The sequence below is a fragment of the Anomaloglossus baeobatrachus genome, chromosome 4 (assembly GCF_048569485.1).
Source record: "Anomaloglossus baeobatrachus isolate aAnoBae1 chromosome 4, aAnoBae1.hap1, whole genome shotgun sequence".
Classification (NCBI taxonomy): Eukaryota; Metazoa; Chordata; class Amphibia; order Anura; family Aromobatidae; genus Anomaloglossus; species Anomaloglossus baeobatrachus.
In genome coordinates, this window is record NC_134356.1 from 618896911 (window position 1) to 618922526 (window position 25616).

At 47.8% G+C, this 25616-nt stretch overlaps 1 protein-coding gene and 1 long non-coding RNA gene across 3 annotated transcripts in view; one reads left to right on the forward strand and one right to left on the reverse strand.

The window, feature by feature from the left end:
* Nucleotides 1–25616, reverse strand: part of DDX56 (DEAD-box helicase 56) — a 135744-nt gene that overhangs the window by 108095 nt on the left and 2033 nt on the right. Inside the window, exons 2-7 of one of the 2 annotated variants that reach the window (XM_075346262.1) lie at nucleotides 22917–23078; nucleotides 7005–7159; nucleotides 6755–6925; nucleotides 6580–6670; nucleotides 4361–4602; nucleotides 3279–3410 (exon numbers count right to left, since the gene is read on the reverse strand). In XM_075346262.1, the coding sequence (XP_075202377.1) occupies nucleotides 3279–3410; nucleotides 4361–4602; nucleotides 6580–6670; nucleotides 6755–6925; nucleotides 7005–7159; nucleotides 22917–23078 (953 nt within the window). Of the gene's footprint in view, nucleotides 1–3278; nucleotides 3411–4360; nucleotides 4603–6579; nucleotides 6671–6754; nucleotides 6926–7004; nucleotides 7160–12479; nucleotides 13374–22916; nucleotides 23079–25616 lie in introns of those variants that run through there. The other variant, XM_075346263.1, reaches the window with a different exon arrangement.
* LOC142301916 (uncharacterized) lies at nucleotides 15428–18368 on the forward strand. Its single transcript, XR_012752910.1, has 5 exons — nucleotides 15428–15488; nucleotides 16534–16898; nucleotides 16987–17091; nucleotides 17232–17430; nucleotides 17607–18368. It is a non-coding gene; the product is annotated as an uncharacterized LOC142301916 (long non-coding RNA).

The window sequence follows — 25616 nt, forward strand, 5'->3', positions numbered from 1 at the left end:
TATCTGTCGAAACTGCAACTCCGTCCCTGTCCTTGGACAGGGATGACAGGTGGTTTCTTTGGCCACGACTAGTAGAGACCCCGGCAGACGAAGTGCTAGAGACCCCGGCAGACGAAGTGCTACAGGGGAGCATGCACACAATGGGACGGTGTCATGAACGGCATCCCATGTAGTAAAAACAGCACTGAAAATCTGTGTTGCTTTTTTGCCGCTGCCGACTAGCCATCTAGAAGTATATAGCCAAGATTGGTGACCGTACAGTGCAATGTATAGCATACAAGCATAAAGTACAAATGAACACTGCAGCACAAGCAATACAAGCAGCATAGAAGCCTGTGCCCTGGCACCCCTGCTCTTCTGCTGCTGTAGACTAGTCATCTAGGGAAATATAGCCCAGAAGAGTGACCATACAGTGCGATGCATAGCATACAAGCACAAGTACAAATGCACACTGCAGCCCATGCAATACAAGCAGCATAGAAAAAAACCTGTGCCCCAGCACCCTTGGTTTTCTGCTGCTGTAGTCTAGCCATTCCAGGAGAATATAGCTAAAACTAGCGACTGTACAGTGCAATGTATAGCATACAAGCATAAACACAAATGAACACTTCAGTACGTGCAATACAAGCAGCATAGAAAGCCTGTGCCTTAGCACACCTGCTTTCCTGCTGCTGATGTGTCGCTCTCCAAGCGGGCATATAGCGACCTATGCAGTTAAAATACACATGTACACACTGCAGTATATATTGGGGTCAGCACTATGTGTGCCGCTTACCGCCCGCCTATAAGCGGGTGTATGGTCGCCACCGTCCTGCCTGGTTGCCGAAAGTCCGAGCTCGTACTGCAGTAATGGCTGCCGGCGTCTTCCCCAGCTCGTGTGAGGAGGGGCGGGCCGTGGGCGTGCCCCAGGTCAGAGCGGGAATCCGGCGTCCGACAGTGTGCAGTGAGAGGGCTGGAGCATGTAAATAAAGCTCCAGCCCTCGGCGCTGCTGATTGCTCAGCGCCTGTCCCCTTCCCTGAGTGACAGGGAGGGGGCGGGAACGAAGCGGCACTAGGCCGCAGAAGCCGGGGACTGGATTTATAAGCGCCGCCGCCGTAAAAGCGCGGTCGGCGCCCAGTCCCCGGCGAACTACAAGTCCCAGCCGCGCCGCCGCTCCCGGAGCGTCCGGCGCGGTAGTTCCCAATACACAAAGTCACTCAGCAAAGCTGCAGTGACTGTAACCCTTTACTGTCCCCGGCGCACTAGCACACCCAGCAAGTCTGGAGTGTGCTGTGTCTGTGTGTCCGGGGACACAGAGTACCTGTAATGGTGCAGGGCCATGTCCCTGAACGGTACCCAGCTCCGTATCCAGCAGGTTCAAATGGGTCTGTGGATGGAGCCCGGCGTCAGAGCTTTGAGGCCGGCAGGATCCCACTTCCTCAGAGCCCCCCAGGGGGATGTGGAAGGAAAGCAGCATGTGGGCTCCAGCCTCCGTACCAGCAATAGGTACCTCAACCTTACAACACCATCAACGGGTGAGAAGGGAGCATGCTGGGGGCCCTATATGGGCCCTCTTTTCTTCCATCCGAAATAGTCAGCAGCTACTGCTGACTAAAATCTGTGGAGCTATGCATGGATGTCTGACCTCCTTCGCACAAAGCTTGAAAACTGGAGAACCCGTGATACCACGGGGGGGTATAGCCAGAAGGGGAGGGGCCTTGCACTTTTTAGTGTAGTGCTTTGTGTGGCCTCCGGAGGCAGTAGCTATACCCCAATCGTCTGGGTCTCCCAATAGAGCGCTGAAGAAAGGACTCTTGCACATGTGGACCGAAACAGTGTGCTCCAGAAACTACACTGGGTAGTGATAGGAGACTACTTTGACCTGTTGAGATCGATCTCGAATGAGAAGCGACTTCGAAGAGTCTTGCAGCGTACTGAAGAGGAAGGCCCTGAAACCACTGTGAGCTGGGTATGGAAGACTATGATCCATTTGTTAGGCCTCATTCACACATCAGTATTGTTGCATCAGTGTTTGTACGCCAAAGCGAGGACCTCTCAGATGAAATCCATCTTTGAAAGATTGACATCTGTTCTCTGTTTTAGAGACACTCCTGATGAAATACTGATAAAAAAAATACTGACATGTGAATGAGGACTTACATAAGATGGTAACATCAATGACATGATTGTAAGAACACTGGGGAAGTGTCTATTGCCGTGAGCTGACAATCAGACTCCTAGATTCTTCAGCAGTCCAGAAAAAGCTAGGTGAAAGGAGGCATCTTCAAGTCCCCGGAACGGAAGCAACCTGTAGGTTCCATGGAGATTATCCCCGGTAGCAGAGGCTCCATCCTAGAGGGCGTAGAAGGACACACTAGTCTGTAAGCTTGGGATCCAGAGTGGGAAAAACTGTACCATCCTACCATTGGACCAAGAAGAGATGTAAATGAAAAGCTTTAGGTTTTTTCTCATAGAAACGTAGGTCTCCACTGGCACATGGGAGAAAACTGACACACCCTTTTTTTCTGGCGCTGTACCTGTCTTGAAGATCCCGGATACCTTTGCAAAATTAAGATGGAAGATGGTCATCAGACACCCCAAGCAACGTCTGCCGGGTGGCTAGAAGGAATCCGGTTCATCTTCCTTCCCTGCGGTGTCTGGTTCTGGTAGGGGAGCAGGCAGGGGTATGGTGAAATGGGCGTCTCTGCTTGGCTACCCCCATACACTCTGAATGTGTGTAAGGGGGGGGCAGAGTCTTCCAGAGACAGACCAGAGAGGCTACAATGTGGATCAAACCACAATGACCTCTCGGTCTCTATGTGGGATGCACACTGAGCGGTTACACTCTGTTGCTCGAGTCACAAGCTGAATCTCACAGATAAAAGGTGAAATCATTAACCAAAAATAACAAATCTAGAAAGACATAAACGTGGCTGAGTGCGGTCCTGTGTCTGCCTCCTGCAGACACTAAACTAAAACTGCTCAACTTGGCTCCGGATGATGTGGGTAATCTACTAACTTTTTTTGCCTAGTGTCAGCAGCATACAGCCATGGTTTCCGGTGTCCCCCAGTGAAGCGATAGAGAAATTATCTGATATGTGCAGTTATGGCGTTCTCTACTTTGCAGTCAATTTTTATTTTATTTTTAAATCTTGAATAACCCCTTTAAGAAAGACATGTGAGATTAAAATGATCTTTTTTTTTTCTTCCAGAATCATCGCCAAAATTGGTTAAACATACAATCACAAGAGTAAAATGTCAGCGCTACTGCAGCCGCCCAAGTGGAAGAACATCTTACTTCTCTGCTCGTCCGCCCTTTTTCTTGCCGGCCTGTCTCCTTCCTCTCGCCCTCGCGTCTGATAACGCTTGCTCATCCGATGCAATTATATAATCATAGAAACCTCGGTTAAACTGTCCAATGATGTGACACCTGCAGAATAAGCGAAAAACATCTCATCACATGTCCACATAACCTAGCGTCAAAGAGATCAATGCAGTTTACATGGTGGATCCGAAGGAAGAGGGTCTGAAGACAAGGCAGGGGGTCTGAAGACAAGGCAGGGGGTCTGAAGACAAGGCAGGGGGTCTGAAGACAAGGCAGAGGGTCTGAAGACAAGGCAGAGGGTCTGAAAACAAGGCAGAGGGTCTGAAGACAAGGCAGAGGGTCTGAAGACAAGGCAGAGGGTCTGAAGACAAGGCAGAGGGTCTGAAGACAAGGCAGAGGGTCTGAAGACAAGGCAGAGGGTCTGAAGACAAGGCAGAGGGTCTGAAGACAAGGCAAAGAACTAGCAAGTAACTTGATTTTTATATGTACATAAACAAAAAAAAATCTGGCATTGCTTCTCTTTCTTAGCAAAAGTCCGAAGAGATCAGATCTAGCCTCTTCGCTCTATACTTTAAAAAGTTACAACAGCCTGATTTTCTTGTAACTTTATACAGCTCATCAGTTGGAATGGACAGAAGAGGGAAAGAAAAGGTCTACATAACAGACTTTCTATCTACAGAAATAAGTGTATATAAGTATATGGATATCATATGTATATGCTATATACTCCTATCATAGACAGGTGCTGTTCCAGCATTGTTGGAGTTGTGTCTCAGAGCAATCTGCTCTGACATAATTGTGAAAGCTGCAGACAATCAGCAATCACTCAGACACAGCGCCGAGTCACGTATGTGTGTGTTATAGTTAGTTACTTTCCTTACTATGGACACAATAAGCATAAGCTGGGGTCGTCCGGCAGTAGACAGCCCCTTTAAAACTGTCAAGAGGGTAAAGTCCATAACAGATTATTCCCATCAATCGGTTGTATTGGATTATACAAAGTCCTATTCAAGAATTGTGATTTATGTGCATTACCGGCGGCCCCGTGGACTCACCGCGACTGCACCGGCAGCTCGGAGTTCAGCACACAGGACGGGATACTGAACTGCTCCAAAAAGAGTTTGAGCCGGTAACTCCGCTCCACGTCATTTACGAATATAATGGTTTTCCCGCGGATGAGGGAGAGTTTAAGAAGAGTATAAAGCAAAAGAAACTTCTCCTCCTCCTCGCACTGGATGTGATACTGCGTGAGCTGAGAGCTGTCCGGCAGCTGGGACTCCTCCAACTTCAGCGTCACCTAAGGAAGAAGAACCATTGAAGATCACTGCAACTCGATTTACGAGAAAGCTTCGCTGTACGAGCAAAATCCTCACTGCACACACTTCCGGTTCCATACATCCACTGCGCTCTAAACCGCACTTGCAGTCCACACAAATGCACACAAGTACACACAAAACACACACAAACAAGCACATACACACACACACACAGTATTATGCTCACCTTACCTTCCGTTCCACCACCGGTCTCATGGCTCTTGTAGTTCCCGGGTACATCGCGACGTCCTCGCGGCGAACTACAAGACCCAGGAGGCCGGCGATGGAACGGAAGGTAAGGTGAGCATAATGTGTGTACCTTCAGTTCCATCGCCGACATCCTGGGTCCTGTAGTTCGCCGCTCCACTCCAGGCGGTGCATCAGCAACCATAGCGACGAAGCAGGAACTTCATGTCACCGCTACTCAAAGGCAGCGCGCTGACCAATCAGAGGCAAGCGTCTCCTGCCTTTGACGTCAGCGCTCTGGCAGCGGAAGTTCCTCCCTCGTCGTTATGGTAACCCGATACACAGCCCGTCCCGGAGAACAGCAAGTCCCAGGAGACTGGAGATGGAACGGAAGGTAAGGTGAGCATAATATGTCTGCCTTCAGTTCCATCGCCGGCCACCTGGGTCCTGTAGTTCGCTGCTCCAGGATGTGTATCGGCAGGCTGCGCGATGAGCCAGGAAGTTCCCCTGTCACCACTACTCAAAGGAAGCTCGCTGACCAATCAGAGGCAAGCGCCTCCTGCCTTTGACGTCAGCGCTCTGGCAGCGGATGTTCCTCCCTCCTCATCATAGTTACTTGATACACAGCCCGTACTGGTGAACAGCAAGTTCCAGGAGACCGGCGATGGAATGGAAGGTAAGGTGAGCATAATATGTGCGTGCGTGCGTGTGTGCTTGTGTGTGTTTGTGCGTGTGTGGAATGGCACAATAGGGGACCAGGATGGGACATTGAACAAGTTGTGGCACGAATTGTCTGCATTGCAATGATTTCCTATGGGAGATTTTGCTTTGCTGAACGAGTAACTTGGTTTACAAGCACAGTCCCAGAACGGATTGTTCTCGTTAACCAAGGTTCCACTGTATTTGTACTGATTTGTCTGGACGCACATCTATATTCCAGAGTGGACGGCGTACTCATACATCACACAAAGCCTGAAGAAAACCATGGTCTTACTGACATTATGCCGCAATGATAAATGAAAACTATTTTGGAATATTTAGCAGTCTAATATGTTCTGTAATAAGCAATCCCCTATTCCTGAATGGGCAGGATTTTGTCAAGTCATTCTGCCAGCATCATAGGTGCCAGAACATCCTTCTCCTGACATTATGCGCCAAGATAAATCAAAATTACATTCGGTGCATATACCAGTCTGATATGTTCCATAACTTGCAATACACTACTGAATGGGCAGGAATTTCTCACAGTCATTCTGACAGCAGTATAGGTACCAGAATGTCCTACCCTTCAGATTATTATCCAAGATAAATCAAAACTATTTGAAACATATACCAGTCTAATATGTTCTGTAACTTGCAATCCCCTATTCCTGAATGGGCGGGAATTCGTCATCGTCATTCTGCCAGCATCATAGGTGCCAGAACATCCTTCCCTTGACGATGTCCAATAACTAGCCTGAACTGAAACCCCTCTTTGTTCTGCCTGTATGCGGTTTCACAGACACCGCTTCCATCTCGGTGCTTCTGCTGTTAGATACGGATTACACTTTGACAGGCAGTAGACAAGTTGCACTAAATTTAGCGGGACACCGAGTGGCTGGGTCATTAGGGTGATTTTTTCAGGGTAAGATGATGTTTTTTTTAAATAAAGTCTCTGAGATGTGCAGATTTTTATCACAAAGATCTTCCAGTAGTAGGATCCAGTGATCAGATTATCTATAAGAAGCCCCAACCCTCCCTAGACCACCCCTTGTACAGTGTAAAAGCCTCACCGGATTGTGTAGCACAAGTTCCTTTAAGGCCTGGACATCCTCGTTGAATGTGGCAGACATCAGGTATGACTGGTAAATATTTGGAAGTTGGCTAAAAACATAGGGGGAAAAAACAATTAATGATACAGAGGACCCGCCGGAGCACATGCATCTGATCCGGGCCGGTTCTACTCACCACAGGAGGCTTTTCAAGTCTTCTTCAAAGCCAAATGAGAAGACCAGGTCAGCCTCATCAATCACCATCACTTGGAGGCTCTCTCGTAAGCACAGGGTCTTCTGGTTCATGTGGATCAGTACCCGAGAGGGTGTGCCCACCACGATGTCTGGCTTCTCCATCAGGATAGGTCTAAGTGTAAACACATATCCTTTTTAGAAAAATGGAGAACCAACCTGGTGGTGGCAATACATACAAGTCTGGATCTTACCTCTGAGCAGAAATATCTGCCTGGCCGGAAATGTCTGCAACTCGAATATCTCGTGCGCAGTAGGTTGTCAGTTGTCGGACCATTTGTTGAACCTGGTGGCCAAGTTCCTTTGTGGGTACAAGGAGTAGAACCTGAACCGCCTGCTCGGAGACGGTCTGAAGAGAAGATTGGATTAGGTCAGCATTTTTTTTTTCATAATTCATGGTCAATACTTGATCATCACATCTATTGATCGCTTTACAGACTCCGCAACGCGAAGAGAATTCAGGTCAAAATACTAACACTTACTTATCAATCTATAACCCGTCCCCTCCACACATCTCAAGCTTAGTTTCTAACTTCTACATGTCATCTCTTCTCCAAGATTTCTCCTGTGCTTCCCCTTTACTCTGGAATGCACTACCCCAACTGGTCATATATGAAAAACCACATACAACCTGAAAGAACCTTGCTATCACCAACCAGCCATATGGGGGTGCGTCTTAAAATCTGGATATGGCTTATCGGGGTGGTGGCGGTAAAGCGGGGTCATTGAATGTAGGGTCATAGGATGCAGGGTCGGAGATACTAAGGGCTTGGAGGAGCAGTGGAGCGGCTCAGGAGGGTCACAGGATGGGGCGCTCGGCAGCAAGTGCATTAATTTGACTGCGGGCTTCATTGAATCGCCCGTGGTTGACAAGATGGACTGCAAGAATATGGCCGTGGATGCGGCGTGTGCACAAATTGACTTCAAGAAAATGTCCACAGAGTCCTATCTGCGCACACGCCGCCTCCGCGACTGGTTTCTTGAAGTCCATCTCATAAACCGCGGGAGATTCAATGGAGCCCACAGTCAGATCAATGGCACCCACCTCCGAGACACCCCGTCCTGTGATCCTCTTGAGTTGCTGCACTGCAGTGACACCCTTGTAGCCTGCCGGCAGATCAATGGCACCCGCAACACCCCTACAGCCCTCCGGCAGATCAATGGCGCCCTCCGCCGCAATACCCCTGCAGCCCTCCAGCAGATCAATGGCACCTGCCGCCACCACGAGACCACCGAGCTCACAGTACCACCAACCCTCCTCCATTGCAACACCCCCTCCTCCGAGCCTGCAGCATCGATGACCCTGCCTCCTGTGACCTTCCTGAGCCGCCCCACCACCGCCGCTCCCCCCAGGTGAGCATTACAATTAAGACGCACTAAGAATATAACACGGACCCTCATTTTAACATTAAAGAAGGGAATTTTGTTTACTTACCGTAAATTCCTTTTCTTCTAGCTCCAATTGGGAGACCCAGACAATTGGGTGTATAGCTTCTGCCTCCGGAGGCCACACAAAGTATTACACTTACAAGTGTAAAGCCCCTCCCCTTCTGCCTATACACCCCCCCGTGCATCACGGGCTCCTCAGTTTTGGTGCAAAAGCAGGAAGGAGGAAACTTATAAATTGGTCTAAAGTAAATTCAATCCGAAGGAAGTTCGGAGAACTGAAAACCATTCAACATGAACAACATGTGTACACAAAGAACAACAGCCCGAAGGGAACAGGGCGGGTGCTGGGTCTCCCAATTGGAGCTAGAAGAAAAGGAATTTACGGTAAGTAAACAAAATTCCCTTCTTCTTTGTCGCTCCATTGGGAGACCCAGACAATTGGGACGTCCAAAAGCAGTCCCTGGGTGGGTAAAATAATACCTCGTAATAGAGCCGTAAAAACGGCCCCTTCCTACAGGTGGGCAACCGCCGCCTGAAGGACTCGCCTACCTAGGCTGGCATCTGCCGAAGCATAGGTATGCACCTGATAGTGTTTCGTGAAAGTGTGCAGGCTCGACCAGGTAGCCGCCTGACACACCTGCTGAGCCGTAGCCTGGTGCCGCAAAGCCCAGGACGCACCCACGGCTCTGGTAGAATGGGCCTTCAGCCCTGAGGGAACCGGAAGCCCAGAAGAACGGTAGGCTTCGAGAATTGGTTCCTTGATCCACCGAGCCAGGGTTGACTTGGAAGCCTGTGACCCTTTACGCTGGCCAGCGACAAGGACAAAGAGTGCATCCGAGCGGCGCAGGGGCGCCGTACGAGAAATGTAGAGTCTGAGTGCTCTCACCAGATCTAACAAGTGCAAATCCTTTTCACATTGGTGAACTGGATGAGGACAAAAAGAAGGTAAAGAGATATCCTGATTGAGATGAAAGGGGGATACCACCTTAGGGAGAAATTCCGGAACCGGCCGCAGAACCACCTTGTCCTGGTGAAACACCAGGAAAGGGGCTTTGCATGACAGCGCTGCTAGCTCAGACACTCTCCGAAGTGATGTGACTGCTACTAGGAAGACCACTTTCTGCGAAAGGCGTGAAAGAGAAATATCCTTCATTGGCTCGAACGGTGGTTTCTGAAGAGCCATCAGCACCCTGTTCAGATCCCAGGGTTCTAACGGACGCTTGTAAGGAGGGACTATGTGACAAACCCCCTGCAGGAACGTGCGTACCTGTGGAAGTCTGGCTAGGCGCTTCTGAAAAAACACAGAGAGCGCTGAGACTTGTCCCTTAAGGGAGCCGAGCGACAAACCCTTTTCCAATCCGGATTGAAGGAAGGACAGAAAAGTGGGCAAGGCAAATGGCCAGGGAGTAAAACCCTGACCAGAGCACCAGGATAAGAATATCCTCCACGTCCTGTGGTAGATCTTGGCGGACGTTGGTTTCCTGGCCTGTCTCATAGTGGCAATGACCTCTTGAGATAACCCTGAAGACGCTAGGATCCAGGACTCAATGGCCACACAGTCAGGTTGAGGGCCGCAGAATTCAGATGGAAAAACGGCCCTTGAGACAGCAAGTCTGGTCGGTCTGGTAGTGCCCACGGTTGGCCCACCGTGAGATGCCACAGATCCGGGTACCACGACCTCCTCGGCCAGTCTGGAGCGACGAGGATGGCGTGGCGGCAGTCGGACCTGATCTTGCGTAACACTCTGGGCAACAGTGCCAGAGGAGGAAACACATAAGGCAGTTGAAACTGCGACCAATCCTGAACTAATGCGTCCGCCGCCAGAGCTCTGTGATCTTGAGACCGTGCCATGAATGCCGGGACCTTGTTGTTGTGCCGTGACGCCATTAGGTCGACGTCCGGCATCCCCCAGCGGCAACAGATCTCTTGAAACACGTCCGGGTGAAGGCACCATTCCCCTGCGTCCATGCCCTGGCGACTGAGAAAGTCTGTTTCCCAGTTTTCTACGCCCGGGATGTGAACTGCGGATATGGTGGAGGCTGTGGCTTCCACCCACAGCAGAATCCGCCGGACTTCCTGGAAGGCTTGCCGACTGCGTGTTCCGCCTTGGTGGTTGATGTATGCCACCGCGGTGGAGTTGTCCGACTGAATTCGGATCTGCTTGCCTTCCAGCCACGGCTGGAACGCCTTTAGGGCAAGATACACTGCCCTTATCTCCAGAACATTGATCTGAAGGGAGGACTCCGGCTGAGTCCAGGTACCCTGAGCCCTGTGGTGGAGAAAGACCGCTCCCCACCCTGACAGACTCGCGTCCGTCGTGACCACCGCCCAGGATGGGGGTAGGAAGGATTTTCCCTTCGACAATGAAGTGGGAAGAAGCCACCACCGAAGGGAGGCTTTGGCTGCCTGAGAAAGGGAGACGTTCCTGTCGAGGGACGTCGACTTCCTGTCCCATTTGCGGAGAATGTCCCATTGAAGTGGACGCAGATGAAACTGCGCAAAAGGAACTGCCTCCATTGCTGCCACCATCTTCCCTAGGAAGTGCATGAGGCGCCTCAAGGGGTGTGACTGGCCTTGAAGGAGAGATTGCACCCCTGTCTGTAGTGAACGCTGTTTGTCCAGCGGAAGCTTCACTATCGCTGAGAGAGTATGAAACTCCATGCCAAGATATGTCAGTGATTGGGCCGGTGTCAGATTTGACTTTGGGAAATTGATGATCCACCCGAATCTCTGGACAGTCTCTAGAGCAATGTCCAGGCTGTGTTGGAATGCCACTCGAGAGGGTGCCTTGACAAGCAGATCGTCTAAGTAAGGGATCACCGAGTGTCCCTGAGAGTGTAGGACTGCTACCACTGTTGCCATGACCTTGGTGAAAACCCTTGGGGCTGTCGCCAGGCCGAAAGGCAGTGCCACGAACTGAAGGTGTTCGTCCCCTATGGCGAAACGCAGGAAGCGCTGATGCTCTGGTGCAATCGGTACGTGGAGATAAGCATCTTTGATGTCGATTGATGCTAGGAAATCTCCTTGGGACATTGAGGCGATGACGGAGCGGAGCGATTCCATCCGGAACCGCCTGGTTTTTACGTGTTTGTTGAGCAGTTTTAGGTCCAGAACAGGACGGAAAGATCCGTCCTTTTTTGGCATCACAAACAAGTTGGAGTAAAAACCGTGACCCTGTTGCTGAAGAGGAACAGGGATCACCACTCCTTCCGCCTTCAGAGTGCTCACCGCCTGAAGAAGAGCATCGGCTCGTTCGGGGGGCGGAGATGTTCTGAAGAAACGAGTCGGAGGACGAGAGTTGAACTCTATCCTGTAACCGTGAGACAGAATGTCTCTCACCCAACGGTCTTGTACCTGTGGCAGCCAGGCGTCGCAAAAGCGGGAGAGCCTGCCACCGACCGAGGATGCGGTTTGAAGAGGCCGAAAGTCATGAGGAAGAAATTGGAAAAACCTCGGGTGCACAGCCTATGGATCAATTAATGGGATGCTGCGTCCTGCATGAAAAAGCGAAGACCAACCAGGGAGAAAAAAAGCTCATGCATAGGAGACGCGCAGACCCAAAAATAAATAAATATATATATATATATATATATATATATATATATATATATATATATATATATATATATATATATATCACAGGGATCCTCAAAATAGTAAAGATTGATATAGAATTTTATTGAAACAATCAAGGTGACACATAAGACATACAATTAAAATCACTTAAAATACATATAAATAGAGAACCCCCACATCTCCAAGATGTAAATTATGGGGTACCGCCCTGTGTACATATGCAACAATGTATAAATCTGATCCCTAGAAAAACATATACTGGATCAATCCATAAATGTAATAACTCTTAACCATTAAGTCTATAACATAGGGACCACACCTGTGAGCTATACTGGTAGTGAGTCCAATGGGATAGCAGCTATCAATATATGACAGAACAAGAGCATGCAAATCATACAGTAATTACAATAACCAGGCATGAATCATGCAAAAAAGAAAGGAAAATCATAAAAACCCTTGTCCAGAAATCCCAAAGATGGATCACAATCAGGTGCCCAAGTGAAAAGCTACATCAAGCTCCCAACCAGTGAAGGGCGCTACAGAAACAAGGAGGTACCCACAATAGGGAGGGATGTGGGGGACCCCACGCGTATCGCTGTGAACAGCTTCGTCAGGGGAGAGTGTATCCCTGATTGCAATTAGAACGGGTATTTATAGAGGATCAGTGTCTTAATTAATTGTAAAGTAACAACTTAATTACATACCATGAGTGGTGTGCGTATTTGAGCATGGCAGCCGGCTGTAAACATGGAAACCGGAAGTGGGAGAGGGGGTGGTTTTAAGACCCGGACCCAGCGTTATAGCTAGAAATATGTACCATGTATCTAGCCATATAATCATATAGTCATTTAGTCATCCATGCTATATATCATATGTATAGAAAGCCGGTTTTCGCAGGAGAAAATAACAGATAAATAAATACTTAAGGATCCCATGTCGGCTCCGCTGTGACCGGAAATGATGTTCCTCCTTTAGGTTACCATGGATGCAGAGAATGCTAAGGTCACCACGCATGTCAGAGCACCCGGCGCTCCAGCAAAGCTGGATGTCAGATGTTAAAGTGAAAACACCGGTCAGAGGAGAGATCTCCCATTAGTATCTGGTTACAAACAGCATCCAGGGAGGATGTGTCATACAGAAATCTGAAGACATGTAAAGTAGCAGATAAAATCCGCAGGATATATAAATAGGTCAACAAGAACTATATTATAAGATAGATAAAACGGCGATAAGGAGGCATAGCTAAATGCTACACATATGCATGTACACATTTATGTTGAATGCCAGATTACAAAGAGAATATTTTTAACCCAATAGGGGTAAAGCACAGATGTACATAATATGCCCACCAAAAGGTGGCGAATCCCCATAAGATGGCCGCTATAGGTTAATTCCTGCTCAAAACATGTGTCACAAATATGAAAGTTCGAATCCCTCTTAAACCATCAAAACAGTTAGTACCACCCAGGTGGATTTATCCTGTATCAAAGTGCCCAAAGATTATTAGTCACAAATACATGCATGTAGAGCAAAAGAACACCCGCTGAGCTGAAAATAACTACTAGTACCACCAAAAGCGGATGTATCATGTACAATATCTGTACACCCAAGGTTGGAAAAAAACAAAAAACAAAAAAAAACAGGCATTATAAAAATGTGGCTGTTGTGCACACCACTGAAAATTCGGCGGATTAACTATAAATTGGGGCGACTCAGTGGGTGCAATCATAAGTAGGAATTCCACGTACCGTTCTAATTGCAATCAGGGATACACTCTCCCCTGACGAAGCTGTTCACAGCGATACGCGTGGGGTCCCCCACATCCCTCCCTATTGTGGGTACCTCCTTGTTTCTGTAGCGCCCTTCACTGGTTGGGAGCTTGATGTAGCTTTTCACTTGGGCACCTGATTGTGAGCCATCTTTGGGATTTCTGGACAAGGGTTTTTATGATTTTCCTTTCTTTTTTGCATGATTCATGCCTGGTTATTGTAATTACTGTATGATTTGCATGCTCTTGTTCTGTCATATATTGATAGCTGCTATCCCATTGGACTCACTACCAGTATAGCTCACAGGTGTGGTCCCTATGTTATAGACTTAATGGTTAAGAGTTATTACATTTATGGATTGATCCAGTATATGTTTTTCTAGGGATCAGATTTATACATTGTTGCATATGTACACAGGGCGGTACCCCATAATTTACATCTTGGAGATGTGGGGGTTCTCTATTTATATGTATTTTAAGTGATTTTAATTGTATGTCTTATGTGTCACCTTGATTGTTTCAATAAAATTCTATATCAATCTTTACTATTTTGAGGATCCCTGTGATATATATATATATATATATTTATTTTTGGGTCTGCGCGTCTCCCATGCATGAGCTTTTTTTCTCCCTGGTTGGTCTTCGCTTTTTCATGCAGGACGCAGCATCCCATTAATTGATCCATAGGCTGTGCACCCGAGGTTTTTCCAATTTCAAATCACTTGTCCCTGTTACAGGGTTCTTGTCTTTTGGGTAGCACGCAAATATAATTAATTATTGGTTACTTCATATATTGTATATATAAATACCTTGTGGCAGAAGGTTGTGTATCATGGACTGGGAGGCACGGGAGGCAAGTTGGCGCTCCCAGCTTAACAACAATCCCCTCCTTGTGAATTCTGAGATAGCTTTTGATTCAGATTTTTCTAAATGTTCCAATGATTTATTGGCTTTGCACAAGAAAGGCATCCGATTACACTGGAACATTCGAAGCCTGGAAGAATACTTAGGGGCAAATATTTGTCCTAGAGGGTTACGGGTACAAATATTCCCAGCATGGGAGCCCAGTAGTGATTTTCAAAAAACATGGGAACAGGGCCTATTGAGGTGCTCCCATGTAATCATTAACATGTTGTTGGAGCATGACAGGGAACTATTTTCCAACGTCAAGAGAGAGATAAAGGAAATGGAGGACAAATTAAATAAGTTTGATACTATACAACAGATACAATCATTTCGAGTCTCCATGAAAGATACCCTAGACAAATATGAGTCGGATTTGATCGCACGGAAGCGCAGCAAGCTGGCTAGAGACAGGGCAGATTTCGAGGCTAATAAGGCTTATAAGTGGAAACATGGGGGCAACTCCAGATGGAAATCTTTTACTCAGGGTACCCATGGCAGAACCCGGCCCGGTAATATGGCGAATAATATCAACACGAGTGAAGATTTTTTATCCTCAGCCAGCAGCGAGCCAGACATAGGACTAGACGAGGCAGGAGGGGCAGGAGATCCAACCAAGCGGGTCACCAGGCCAAAAACCCGCGTGAATTACCAGCATTACAAACGACACAAACGCAATTAATGGATGTGGCGGACACACTGGATCGGGTACGAACCAATCAACAAGAACCATCAGATACAGGTGAGCCTGACAAGGGTGATCAATTGCAGATTATTAACCTCTCTGATCATGTTTTGACACCAGGGGAGGTTTCTGTACTTCAAAAAGGGCTCACATTTGTACCCACGCACAGGTTGGACAAATTCACGTTGATTTAAGACTTATATCTGTTTTGCAGACATCTGGTTCTCAGAGTGATCCACAAGAAACCAGACATGCTGGATCATCTGCAGGACACGGACAGACAGGTTTTCCAGGACCTTCTTGATCTGCTCCAAGAAAATGAGGGTACTACAGGTCGGAGGACCTTTCCACACAGATGTAAGTCTCTGGTCACACCGCCACTCTCCCTAGTACCTGCGGTTAAAACCTTTTTCGACCTCGTCAGGACTGATATCATGAGATTACCTACCAGGGTCATTACGGAGAATAACCTAAGTCCTGCCGAAAAAACAGCCTTGCACCAGTTAAAGGAGAACAACTCCTTCATCATCAAGGAGGCGGACAAGGGTGGCAACATTGTTCTGTGGCCTACCTCATTATATCTAGAGGAGGCCCTTAGACAACTGAACAACGCTAAGTGTTATACCAGGATGCCATCTGATCCCACCATGGTGTTCCATAAAAAATTAAAAACCCTGCTTGATGGTGCTTGTGGCCTTGGCATTATTAATAACCAGGAGCGCAAATATATGTGGGTGGAGCATCCTGTTATACCCACATTTTATATGCTTCCTAAGGTGCACAAGCATGCCTCTAAACCACCTGGCCGCCCCATTGTGTCAAGCGTTGGAAGTCTGTGTGAGAGAGAGGGCGGGCACATACATTGACTTTTTTCTTCAGCCCCTAGTATTACAGCTACCATCCTATATACAGGATTCCTCTGACTTTATCCGTTTTTGTCTCAGTGTCACGATACCCCCTCAGACTTTAATAGTTACGTGCGATGTTGAATCACTGTATTCAAACATTAAACATGAGGATGGCATTGGGGCCTTGACATATTTTTTGGGGAAACAGTCGAATTCAGACAGGATGCACGACTCCTTTTTGCTTGACCTTTGTAAATTTGTGTTAGAACACAACTATTTTCTATTCGACAACGTCTTTTTCAAACAGGTCGCAGGAGTCGCGATGGGGGCGCGATGCGCGCCGGCTTATGCAAACTTGTTCTTGGGGTGGTGGGAGGATACCTACGTGTATCCTTCCCACCACTACAGGGAGCATGTTTTGCATTGGCGGAGGTACATCGATGATGTATTCTTTTTGTGGACGGGTACAGAGGAAAGTTGCCACGACTTCCTCAATGATCTTAACATCAATAATCATAACATCCTTTTGACCTCTAATTTATCATCCTCCACAGCATCCTTTTTGGATTTGACCATTAGATTGGAAGATGGACACATCATCACGAATTTATATCGCAAGCCGACAGCCACAAACGGACTCTTGCGCTATGACAGTTTCCACCCTTTTCACACAAGAAGGGGAGTACCAGTGGGACAATTTTTACGGGTACGCCGCAACTGCTCCACGGATGAAGATTTTCAGAGCCAGGCCTGCGATCTGACTAAGCGGCTGAAACACAGGGGTTACCCCAGGGGAGTTATCTCCTCAGCCTTTCAAAGGGCCAAGCATGAGTCTCAACAAGATCTGCTCATCCGAAAAGGACCAGTGGCGGACCAACCGTTACGATTGATAACTGACTACAACAGCCACTGGCAACAGGTAAGAGGGATCTTGCGGGAACATTGGAAGATCATTAGATCTGACTGCCAGACCGCATCCTTTGTGAGTGATGTGCCCTTTGTCACAGCCAGGAGAGCGCCCAGACTCAGAGACCTATTGACGAGGAGCCATTTTAGGAGACCGACGACGAAATTGAACAGAGGCATTACACTACGGGGATCTTACCCATGCGGTGAGTGTAATGTGTGTCCCTTTATGCAACCCGTCAGAGATGTTTTTCAGAATCCCCTTGACGCTGTCCCACACAGACTAAATGGATATGTTAATTGTAAGACCTCTAATGTAATTTATGCGATTATCTGCCCTTGTCAGAAGGTCTATGTGGGACAAACATCCCAAGAACTGCGGAAAAGGGCACAGAAACACATGTCGACCATCAACTTGGCCAGGTCTGATCAGAAAAAGGGACGAACACTCACTTCGGTAGCTGCGCACTTCCTTCAATACCATCAGGGTTCTTGTCGTGGGCTACGTTTTGTAGGTCTCCAGAGGATAACTACGAATGGAAGAGGTGGGTCTCTCCTGAAACCTTTATTACAAATTGAGGCAAGATGGATTTTTAACCTGAAATCTCTCACACCATCGGGGCTCAATGAAGAGCTACTGTATACCGGTTTTCTTGGCTAATACGTAGTCTCGTATTTGATTCTTACCCTCTCCTCCATCTTTTTTGGTTATTCTCCGCAGTTACAACGCTAGGAATGGTTCTCTCCCTCTTGTTTCCTTTGGACTGGATTGAGTGTGTGTCCTGCACTTTGGTTTTCTGGCTATATCGGCGGATACAAACAGAGACAAGTGGTTGGTAACCTTGGCGTTCATCTGTGGCTTTAAAGCATTGGAACCTCATCCAAGTCATCTTACCTGAGAGGGGTTATACCACTGCATGATTCTCTCTACCTTGAAGGAAACGATATACGGACGGCACCTACATCCTGCCCAATTACTTGTGTACCTACATGGACACTATTGGATGAAGATGTCCCTGCTGGTCCCGTGGGGTTACAATCTATATGGGTCTTGGAACACTTTGGCCGGAACCTAAAACTCATTTCTTGCTTTTGCTAGGTCAAATGAGACCTTGTGCCACATACACCATTTTGGAGCAATATGGATAGCCTGTCACTTTTTTGAGGCCAATTGTACATAATTGTGTGTATACATATGTTTCATCCCATACCAGGATGGCTCATCAATCTGGTTGCCCTCCTGTGCTACTCAATATTTACTCTAAATCTCTCTATGCTCCCAATCGGATAGCATTTTGTTTGCATCTTGTTTGCATTTTGTATACAGATTATGTTCCTCTCATGGGTTCATTTCTTCTTTCTCTTTGTGGTCATATAACATCATACCCCCAATTCCTACTTATGATTGCACCCACTGAGTCGCCCCAATTTATAGTTAATCCGCCGAATTTTCAGTGGTGTGCACAACAGCCATATTTTTATAATGCCTGTTTTTTTTTTTTGTTTTTTTTTTTTTTTCCAACCTTGGGTGTACAGATATTGTACATGATACATCCGCTTTTGGTGGTACTAGTAGTTATTTTCAGCTCAGCGGGTGTTCTTTTGCTCTACATGCATGTATTTGTGACTAATAATCCTTGGGCACTTTGATACAGGATAAATCCACCTGGGTGGTACTAACTGTTTTGATGGTTTAAGAGGGATTCGAACTTTCATATTTGTGACACATGTTTTGAGCAGGAATTAACCTATAGCGGCCATCTTATGGGGATTCGCCACCTTTTGGTGGGCATATTATGTACATCTGTGCTTTACCCCTATTGGGTTAAAAATATTCTCTTTGTAATCTGGCATTCAACATAAATGTGTACATGCATATGTGTAGCATTTAGCTATGCCTCCTTATCGCCGTTTTATCTATCTTATAATATAGTTCTTGTTGACCTATTTATATATCCTGCGGATTTTATCTGCTACTTTACATGTCTTCAGATTTCTGTATGACACATCCTCCCTGGATGCTGTTTGTAACCAGATACTAATGGGAGATCTCTCCTCTGACCGGTGTTTTCACTTTAACATCTGACATCCAGCTTTGCTGGAGCGCCGGGTGCTCTGACATGCGTGGTGACCTTAGCATTCTCTGCATCCATGGTAACCTAAAGGAGGAACATCATTTCCGGTCACAGCGGAGCCGACATGGGATCCTTAAGTATTTATTTATCTGTTATTTTCTCCTGCGAAAACCGGCTTTCTATACATATGATATATAGCATGGATGACTAAATGACTATATGATTATATGGCTAGATACATGGTACATATTTCTAGCTATAACGCTGGGTCCGGGTCTTAAAACCACCCCCTCTCCCACTTCCGGTTTCCATGTTTACAGCCGGCTGCCATGCTCAAATACGCACACCACTCATGGTATGTAATTAAGTTGTTACTTTACAATTAATTAAGACTGTGATCCTCTATAAATACCCGTTCTAATTGCAATCAGGGATACACTCTCCCCTGACGAAGCTGTTCACAGCGATACGCGTGGGGTCCCCCACATCCCTCCCTATTGTGGGTACCTCCTTGTTTCTGTAGCGCCCTTCACTGGTTGGGAGCTTGATGTAGCTTTTCACTTGGGCACCTGATTGTGAGCCATCTTTGGGATTTCTGGACAAGGGTTTTTATGATTTTCCTTTCTTTTTTGCATGATTCATGCCTGGTTATTGTAATTACTGTATGATTTGCATGCTCTTGTTCTGTCATATATTGATAGCTGCTATCCCATTGGACTCACTACCAGTATAGCTCACAGGTGTGGTCCCTATGTTATAGACTTAATGGTTAAGAGTTATTACATTTATGGATTGATCCAGTATATGTTTTTCTAGGGATCAGATTTATACATTGTTGCATATGTACACAGGGCGGTACCCCATAATTTACATCTTGGAGATGTGGGGGTTCTCTATTTATATGTATTTTAAGTGATTTTAATTGTATGTCTTATGTGTCACCTTGATTGTTTCAATAAAATTCTATATCAATCTTTACTATTTTGAGGATCCCTGTGATATATATATATATATATATATATATATTTATTTTTGGGTCTGCGCGTCTCCTATGCATGAGCTTTTTTTCTCCCTGGTTGAAAGTCATGAGGAGGCCGCTTTGGGAGCGGTTCCTCCGGCGGTCTTTTTAGGACGTGACTTAGACCGCCATGAATCGGAGTTCCTCTGATCCTTCTGTGGCCTGTTGGACGAGGAGAATTGAGACCTGCCCGCGGGCCGAAAGGACAGAAACCTCGATTGTACCTTCCGTTGTTGAGGTCTGTTTGGTTTGGACTGGGGTAAGGATGAGTCCTTTCCCTTGGATTGTTTAATGATTTTATCCAATCGCTCACCAAACAGGCGGTCGCCAGAAAGTGGCAAACCGGTTAAGAACTTTTTGGAAGCAGAGTCTGCCTTCCATTCACGGAGCCACAAGGCCCTGCGGACTGCCACCGAATTGGCGGATGCTACCGCCGTACGGCTCGCAGAGTCCAGGACAGCATTAATGGCGTAGGACGCAAACGCCGACGCCTGAGAGGTTAAGGACACCACCTGCGGAGCAGAGACACGTGTGACTGCATTAATCTGCGAGTGACAAGCTGAGATAGCTTGGAGTGCCCATACGGCTGCGAATGCCGGAGCAAAGGACGCGCCGATAGCTTCATAGATGGATTTCAACCAGAGCTCCATCTGTCTGTCAGTGGCATCTTTGAGTGAAGCCCCATCTTCCACTGCAACTATGGATCTGGCCGCCAGTCTGGAGATTGGAGGATCCACCTTGGGACACTGAGCCCAACCCTTGACAACGTCAGGGGGGAAGGGATAACGTGTGTCCTTAAGGCGCTTAGAAAAGCGCTTATCTGGACAAGCTCGGTGTTTCTGTACTGCCTCTCTGAAGTCGGAGTGATCCAGAAACGTACTCATTGTACGTTTGGGAAACCTAAAACGGAATTTCTCCTGCTGAGAAGCTGACTCCTCAATTGGAGGAGCTGGGGGAGAAAGATCCAACACCTGATTGATGGACGCTATAAGGTCATTCACTATGGCATCACCTTCAGGTGTATCTAGGTTGAGAGCGACCTCAGGATCAGAATCCTGATCTGCCACCTCCGCTTCATCCTCTAGAGAGTCCTCCTGCTGAGACCCTGAGCAGTGTGATGAGGTCGAGGGAAGCTCCCAGCGAGCCCGCTTAGGCGGTCTGGGACTGCGGTCCGTGTCGGAGACCTCACCTTGGGACCTATGAGTCACCCCAGGAGCACTTTGCTGCTCCAACCGAGGGGGGCCTGGGGTCAATGATTCCACAGTGGCCGGGGCCTGTGTTACCGGTCTGGACTGCAAAGCTTCTAGTATTTTAGCAGACCATTTATCCATAGACTCAGAAAGTTTGTCAGCGAATACTGCAAACTCCGTCCCTGTCACCTGGACAGTGGTAGCAGGTGGTTCCACCTGGGCCACCAGTGGCAGAGGCTCCGGCTGAGTAAGTGCCGCAGGGGCCGAGCATTGCACACAATGAGGGTAGGTGGAACCTGCCGGTAGCATAGCCGCACATGAGGTACAGGTTGCAAAGTAAGCCTGTGCTTTGGCACCCTTGCTTTTTGCGGACGACATGCTGTTGTCTCCTCAGAGTACAATCCGGGAGGGTATATAGCCAAAAACCAACAGTGCGACCGTACAGAGTATATGTATAGCAAATAAGCATATATATATATATATATATATATATATATATATATATATATATATATATATATATATATATATATATATATATATATATATATATATATATATATATATATATATATATATATATATACACACTTCGGCACCCAGGGGGGCCAGCACCTAGTAACAGGTGCGGCTTACCGACCGCCCAAAGCGGTTGTGTGACCACCAGATTCCCTGCCTGGGCCTCCCAGAGCCGTGTTGTCCCTCCTCTCCAGCTTCAGAAGTGCTGACAGGAATGGCTGCCGGCGTTCTGTGAGGAGGAGGGGGCCGTGGGCGTGCCCTAGAAAGTGCGGGAATCTGGTGCCCCACTGTGCTCAGTGAGGGGGGAGGAGGATACAAAGTATGCTCCAGCCCTCAGCGCTGACGTCCAGTGCAGCGTCCCTCCCTTCCCCTGACTGGCAGGCCGGGGGGCGGGAGTATGCGGCACTAGGCCGCAGAAGCCGGGGACTAAAGTTATAAGTGCGGCCGGCAAACAAGCGCGGTCAGCGCGGTAGTCCCGGCGCACTAACACACCCAGCAGTGCTGCAGCGTGTATAACACAAGCGCTCCATGCGCAGTCCCCAAGGGGACACAGAGTACCTCACAGTAGCAGGGCCTTGTCCCTGACGATACCCGGCTCCTGTCCAGCAGATTCCCCAGGGGCTGCGGAGGGAGCACGGTCCCAGTGTCTGGAGACCGATTAGGATCCCACTTCACCCAGAGCCCTTAAGGGATGGGGAAGGAAAACAGCATGTGGCTCCTGCCTATGTACCCGCAATGGGTACCTCAACATTAACAACACCGCCGACCAGAGTGGGGTGAGAAGGGAGCATGCTGGGGGCCCTGTTATGGGCCCTCTTTTCTTCCATCCGATATAGTCAGCAGCTGCTGCTGACTAAATTGTGGAGCTTGCGTGCATGTGTGCCTCCTTCGCACAAAGCATAAAAACTGAGGAGCCCGTGATGCACGGGGGGGTGTATAGGCAGAAGGGGAGGGGCTTTACACTTTTAAGTGTAATACTTTGTGTGGCCTCCGGAGGCAGAAGCTATACACCCAATTTGTTCGGTCTCCCAATGGAGCGACAAAGAAAATTATTTTCTCCTATTTTCCTCCTCTATCTAGTGCTTCTTAAAAAACGAAAAATGCGGTATATGAAGTGGTGAATTCTACACCCCTGTGTCCTTTCCTTATGCTATTGTCCATCACTTTCTAATGGAATTTTCTCCTTTAAGAAGCAGATTGTCGCCTAGAAGGCACGGATCGGTACCTACCATTTTGGCCTGCAGGAGGTTCTGTATTATGGGGATGATGTAGGCCGCAGTTTTACCCGACCCCGTCCTCGCTCGTGCCAGTATATCTTTGCCCTCCATGCCCAGGGGAATGGCCTTTTCTTGAATTAATGTTGGCTTTTCCCATCCTAAATCTGCAACAGCCTTTGAAGAAATAGAAGCACAAGTGTAAGAGGATCACCGGGATTAGTTTCTCCACATGATAACACACAGACAATAGTTTGTAAGAGTTACTTCCATCTTCATTGATTGTTATAAGATGGTGCTGGAGGAGTCAGCCAACTTTCCACTTTACTGTTTATTAAAATTCTTCCTCCCTCCTCTGAGAAGTCGTTTTTCTTCACGTTCTTGTGATCTTCTTGATTCCTAAGTTACCGGCCACCACTGCGGTCTACCAGCGATGGCCGAACCTGCATAAAGCTTGCAATCTTTCTGAGGCCTCCTTTACATGTCTGTGTCTCCGGTACGTGTTTGGTCCGTTTACTCACGTGCCGGAGACGTGGCCACACGTGGACCCATTAAAATCAATGGGTCTGCACAACGTGCGTGTTTTCCCATGGACCGTGTGTCCATGAGGAGTATACGTGTGCCTGTGTGCTCCACACGTAGACATATCTGTTTTCTCCGGCATCACGGGTGTCACACGGACCACACAGATGTGATCCGTGTGACACGCACCGGAGAAAGCACACGTGTCTGTGAATTAAAAAGAACTTCTATACTCACCTTCTCCAGCCCTGCTGTCTTTGCCGCTGCTGTCACTTGCTTCCGACGCCCGCTCATTATGCTCATTGAATATTCACTCTACTGCGGCCAGAAGCAGCAGCAGCGGGGAGTCGGCAGGACCGGAGACCGTAGATCAGCACCATGGACAGCAACGCCAGGGACAGGTGAGCAGAAAGTTCCTGCTCTCCGTGTGTTATCATGGATAGCACACGGAGAACACACGTGTGCTGTAAACACGGCGCAAAGAGGGCAATATGCACCTTTAATAAGTCTGTGAAAAACGTGCATGATTTTCACAGACGTGTGAAAGAGGCCTAATAGATCGTGTTAGTCGGCCGGGGAAAGTGCCCTCCTCCAATGTCACAAATTGAAAGCTGTCTCAAATAGCAGTATCGCAGCGTGCACAGATAAAGGGAATCTGTCAGCAGGTTTTTGCCTCCTAATGTGAAAGCAGCATAATGTAAAGAGAGACTGATTCCAGCGATGTGTCACTTACTGGGCTGCTTATTTTAGTTTTGATAAAATCCCTGTTTAATCAGCAGTAGATTATCATTACAGGACTTCTTCGCATGCTGCAGGTAGTCCAGCATATTCATGAGCGTGGTAGAACTGCTAAATCTGCAGCAGAGAAAACATTGATTTTATCAAAATGACAGAAAACAGCTCAGTAAGTGACATGTCGCTGGAATCAGGGTCTCTGTCACTACATTATGCTGCTCTCAGATGGGGGGTGAAGCAAAAACCTGGTGACAGATTCCCTTTAAGGCAAGCAGCACAAAAATCTCACTGGATGAGCTGTTAATCAAGCAGAAGCGCACAGCTCCCCATCGAAAAGGAAGGCAGACGTTTGAGCAGAGGTGCATTCCTGCCGGAGATGATAGGTTAGTGCATGGTTGTACGGCCTTAAGGCCACGTCACACTAAGCAACATCGCTGCTGAGGCACAACTTGCTAGCGATGTTGCTGTGTGTGACATCCAGCAACAACCTGGCCCCTGCTGTGAGGTCGCTGGTTGTTGCTGAATGTCCTGGACCATTTCTTAGTTGTTGCTCTCCTGCTGTGAAGCACAGATCGCTGTGTGTGACAGCGACAGAGCAACAACTAAATGTGCAGGCAGCAGGAGCCGGCTTCTGCGGACGCTGGTAACCAATGTAAATATCGGGTAACTAAGAAGCCCTTACCTTGGTTACGGCTTCTTGGTTACCCGATGTTTACCGTGGTTACCAGCGTCCGCAGAAGCCGGCTCCTGCTGCCTGCACCCGTAGCAGAGTACACATCGGGTAATTAACCCGATGTGTACTGTGGCTAGGAGTGCAGGGAGCCAGCGCTAAGCGGTGTGCGCTGGTAACCAAGGTAAATATCGGGCTGGTTACCCGATATTTACCTTAGTTACCAAGCGCAGCATGCTTCCACGTGTAGCGACGCTCCAGCGATCCCTGCCAGGTCAGGTTGCTGGTGGGATCGCTGGAGCGTCGCAGTGTAACATCTCACCAGCAACCTCCTAGCAACTTACCAGCGATCCCTATCAGGTTGTATCGTTGTTGGGATCGCTGGTAAGTTGTTTAGTGTGATTGGGCCTTTGGAGTCACTGCAGACTTGTAGCCTAAGGCCTGACAAGACCTTTAAGCCTTTCTATGCACTTGCAGTGATGGGATAAGGGTTAGATAAGCCAATTAAAATGAGTTTTCTCATATTGATGTTATACATGAAACGCTGTTCAGAGCTGGAAGTGCAGTTGCCGATCACATGGCATGAACAGCGCTGTACACTACGTGTAATTGCTCCATACGCAGAGGGCTGGCACGCCACAACTTCTTGGCGCTTTAAACAGGCTGTGGCCGCTGCAGTGAATGCAGTCTGAGCTCCTTGGCATTATACGTATGAAGATCTGTTGCACGGTGGAAGCTTTTCCTTGGCAATAAATTAGGGGGGGGGGCTTCAAGTATCAATGTCAAGA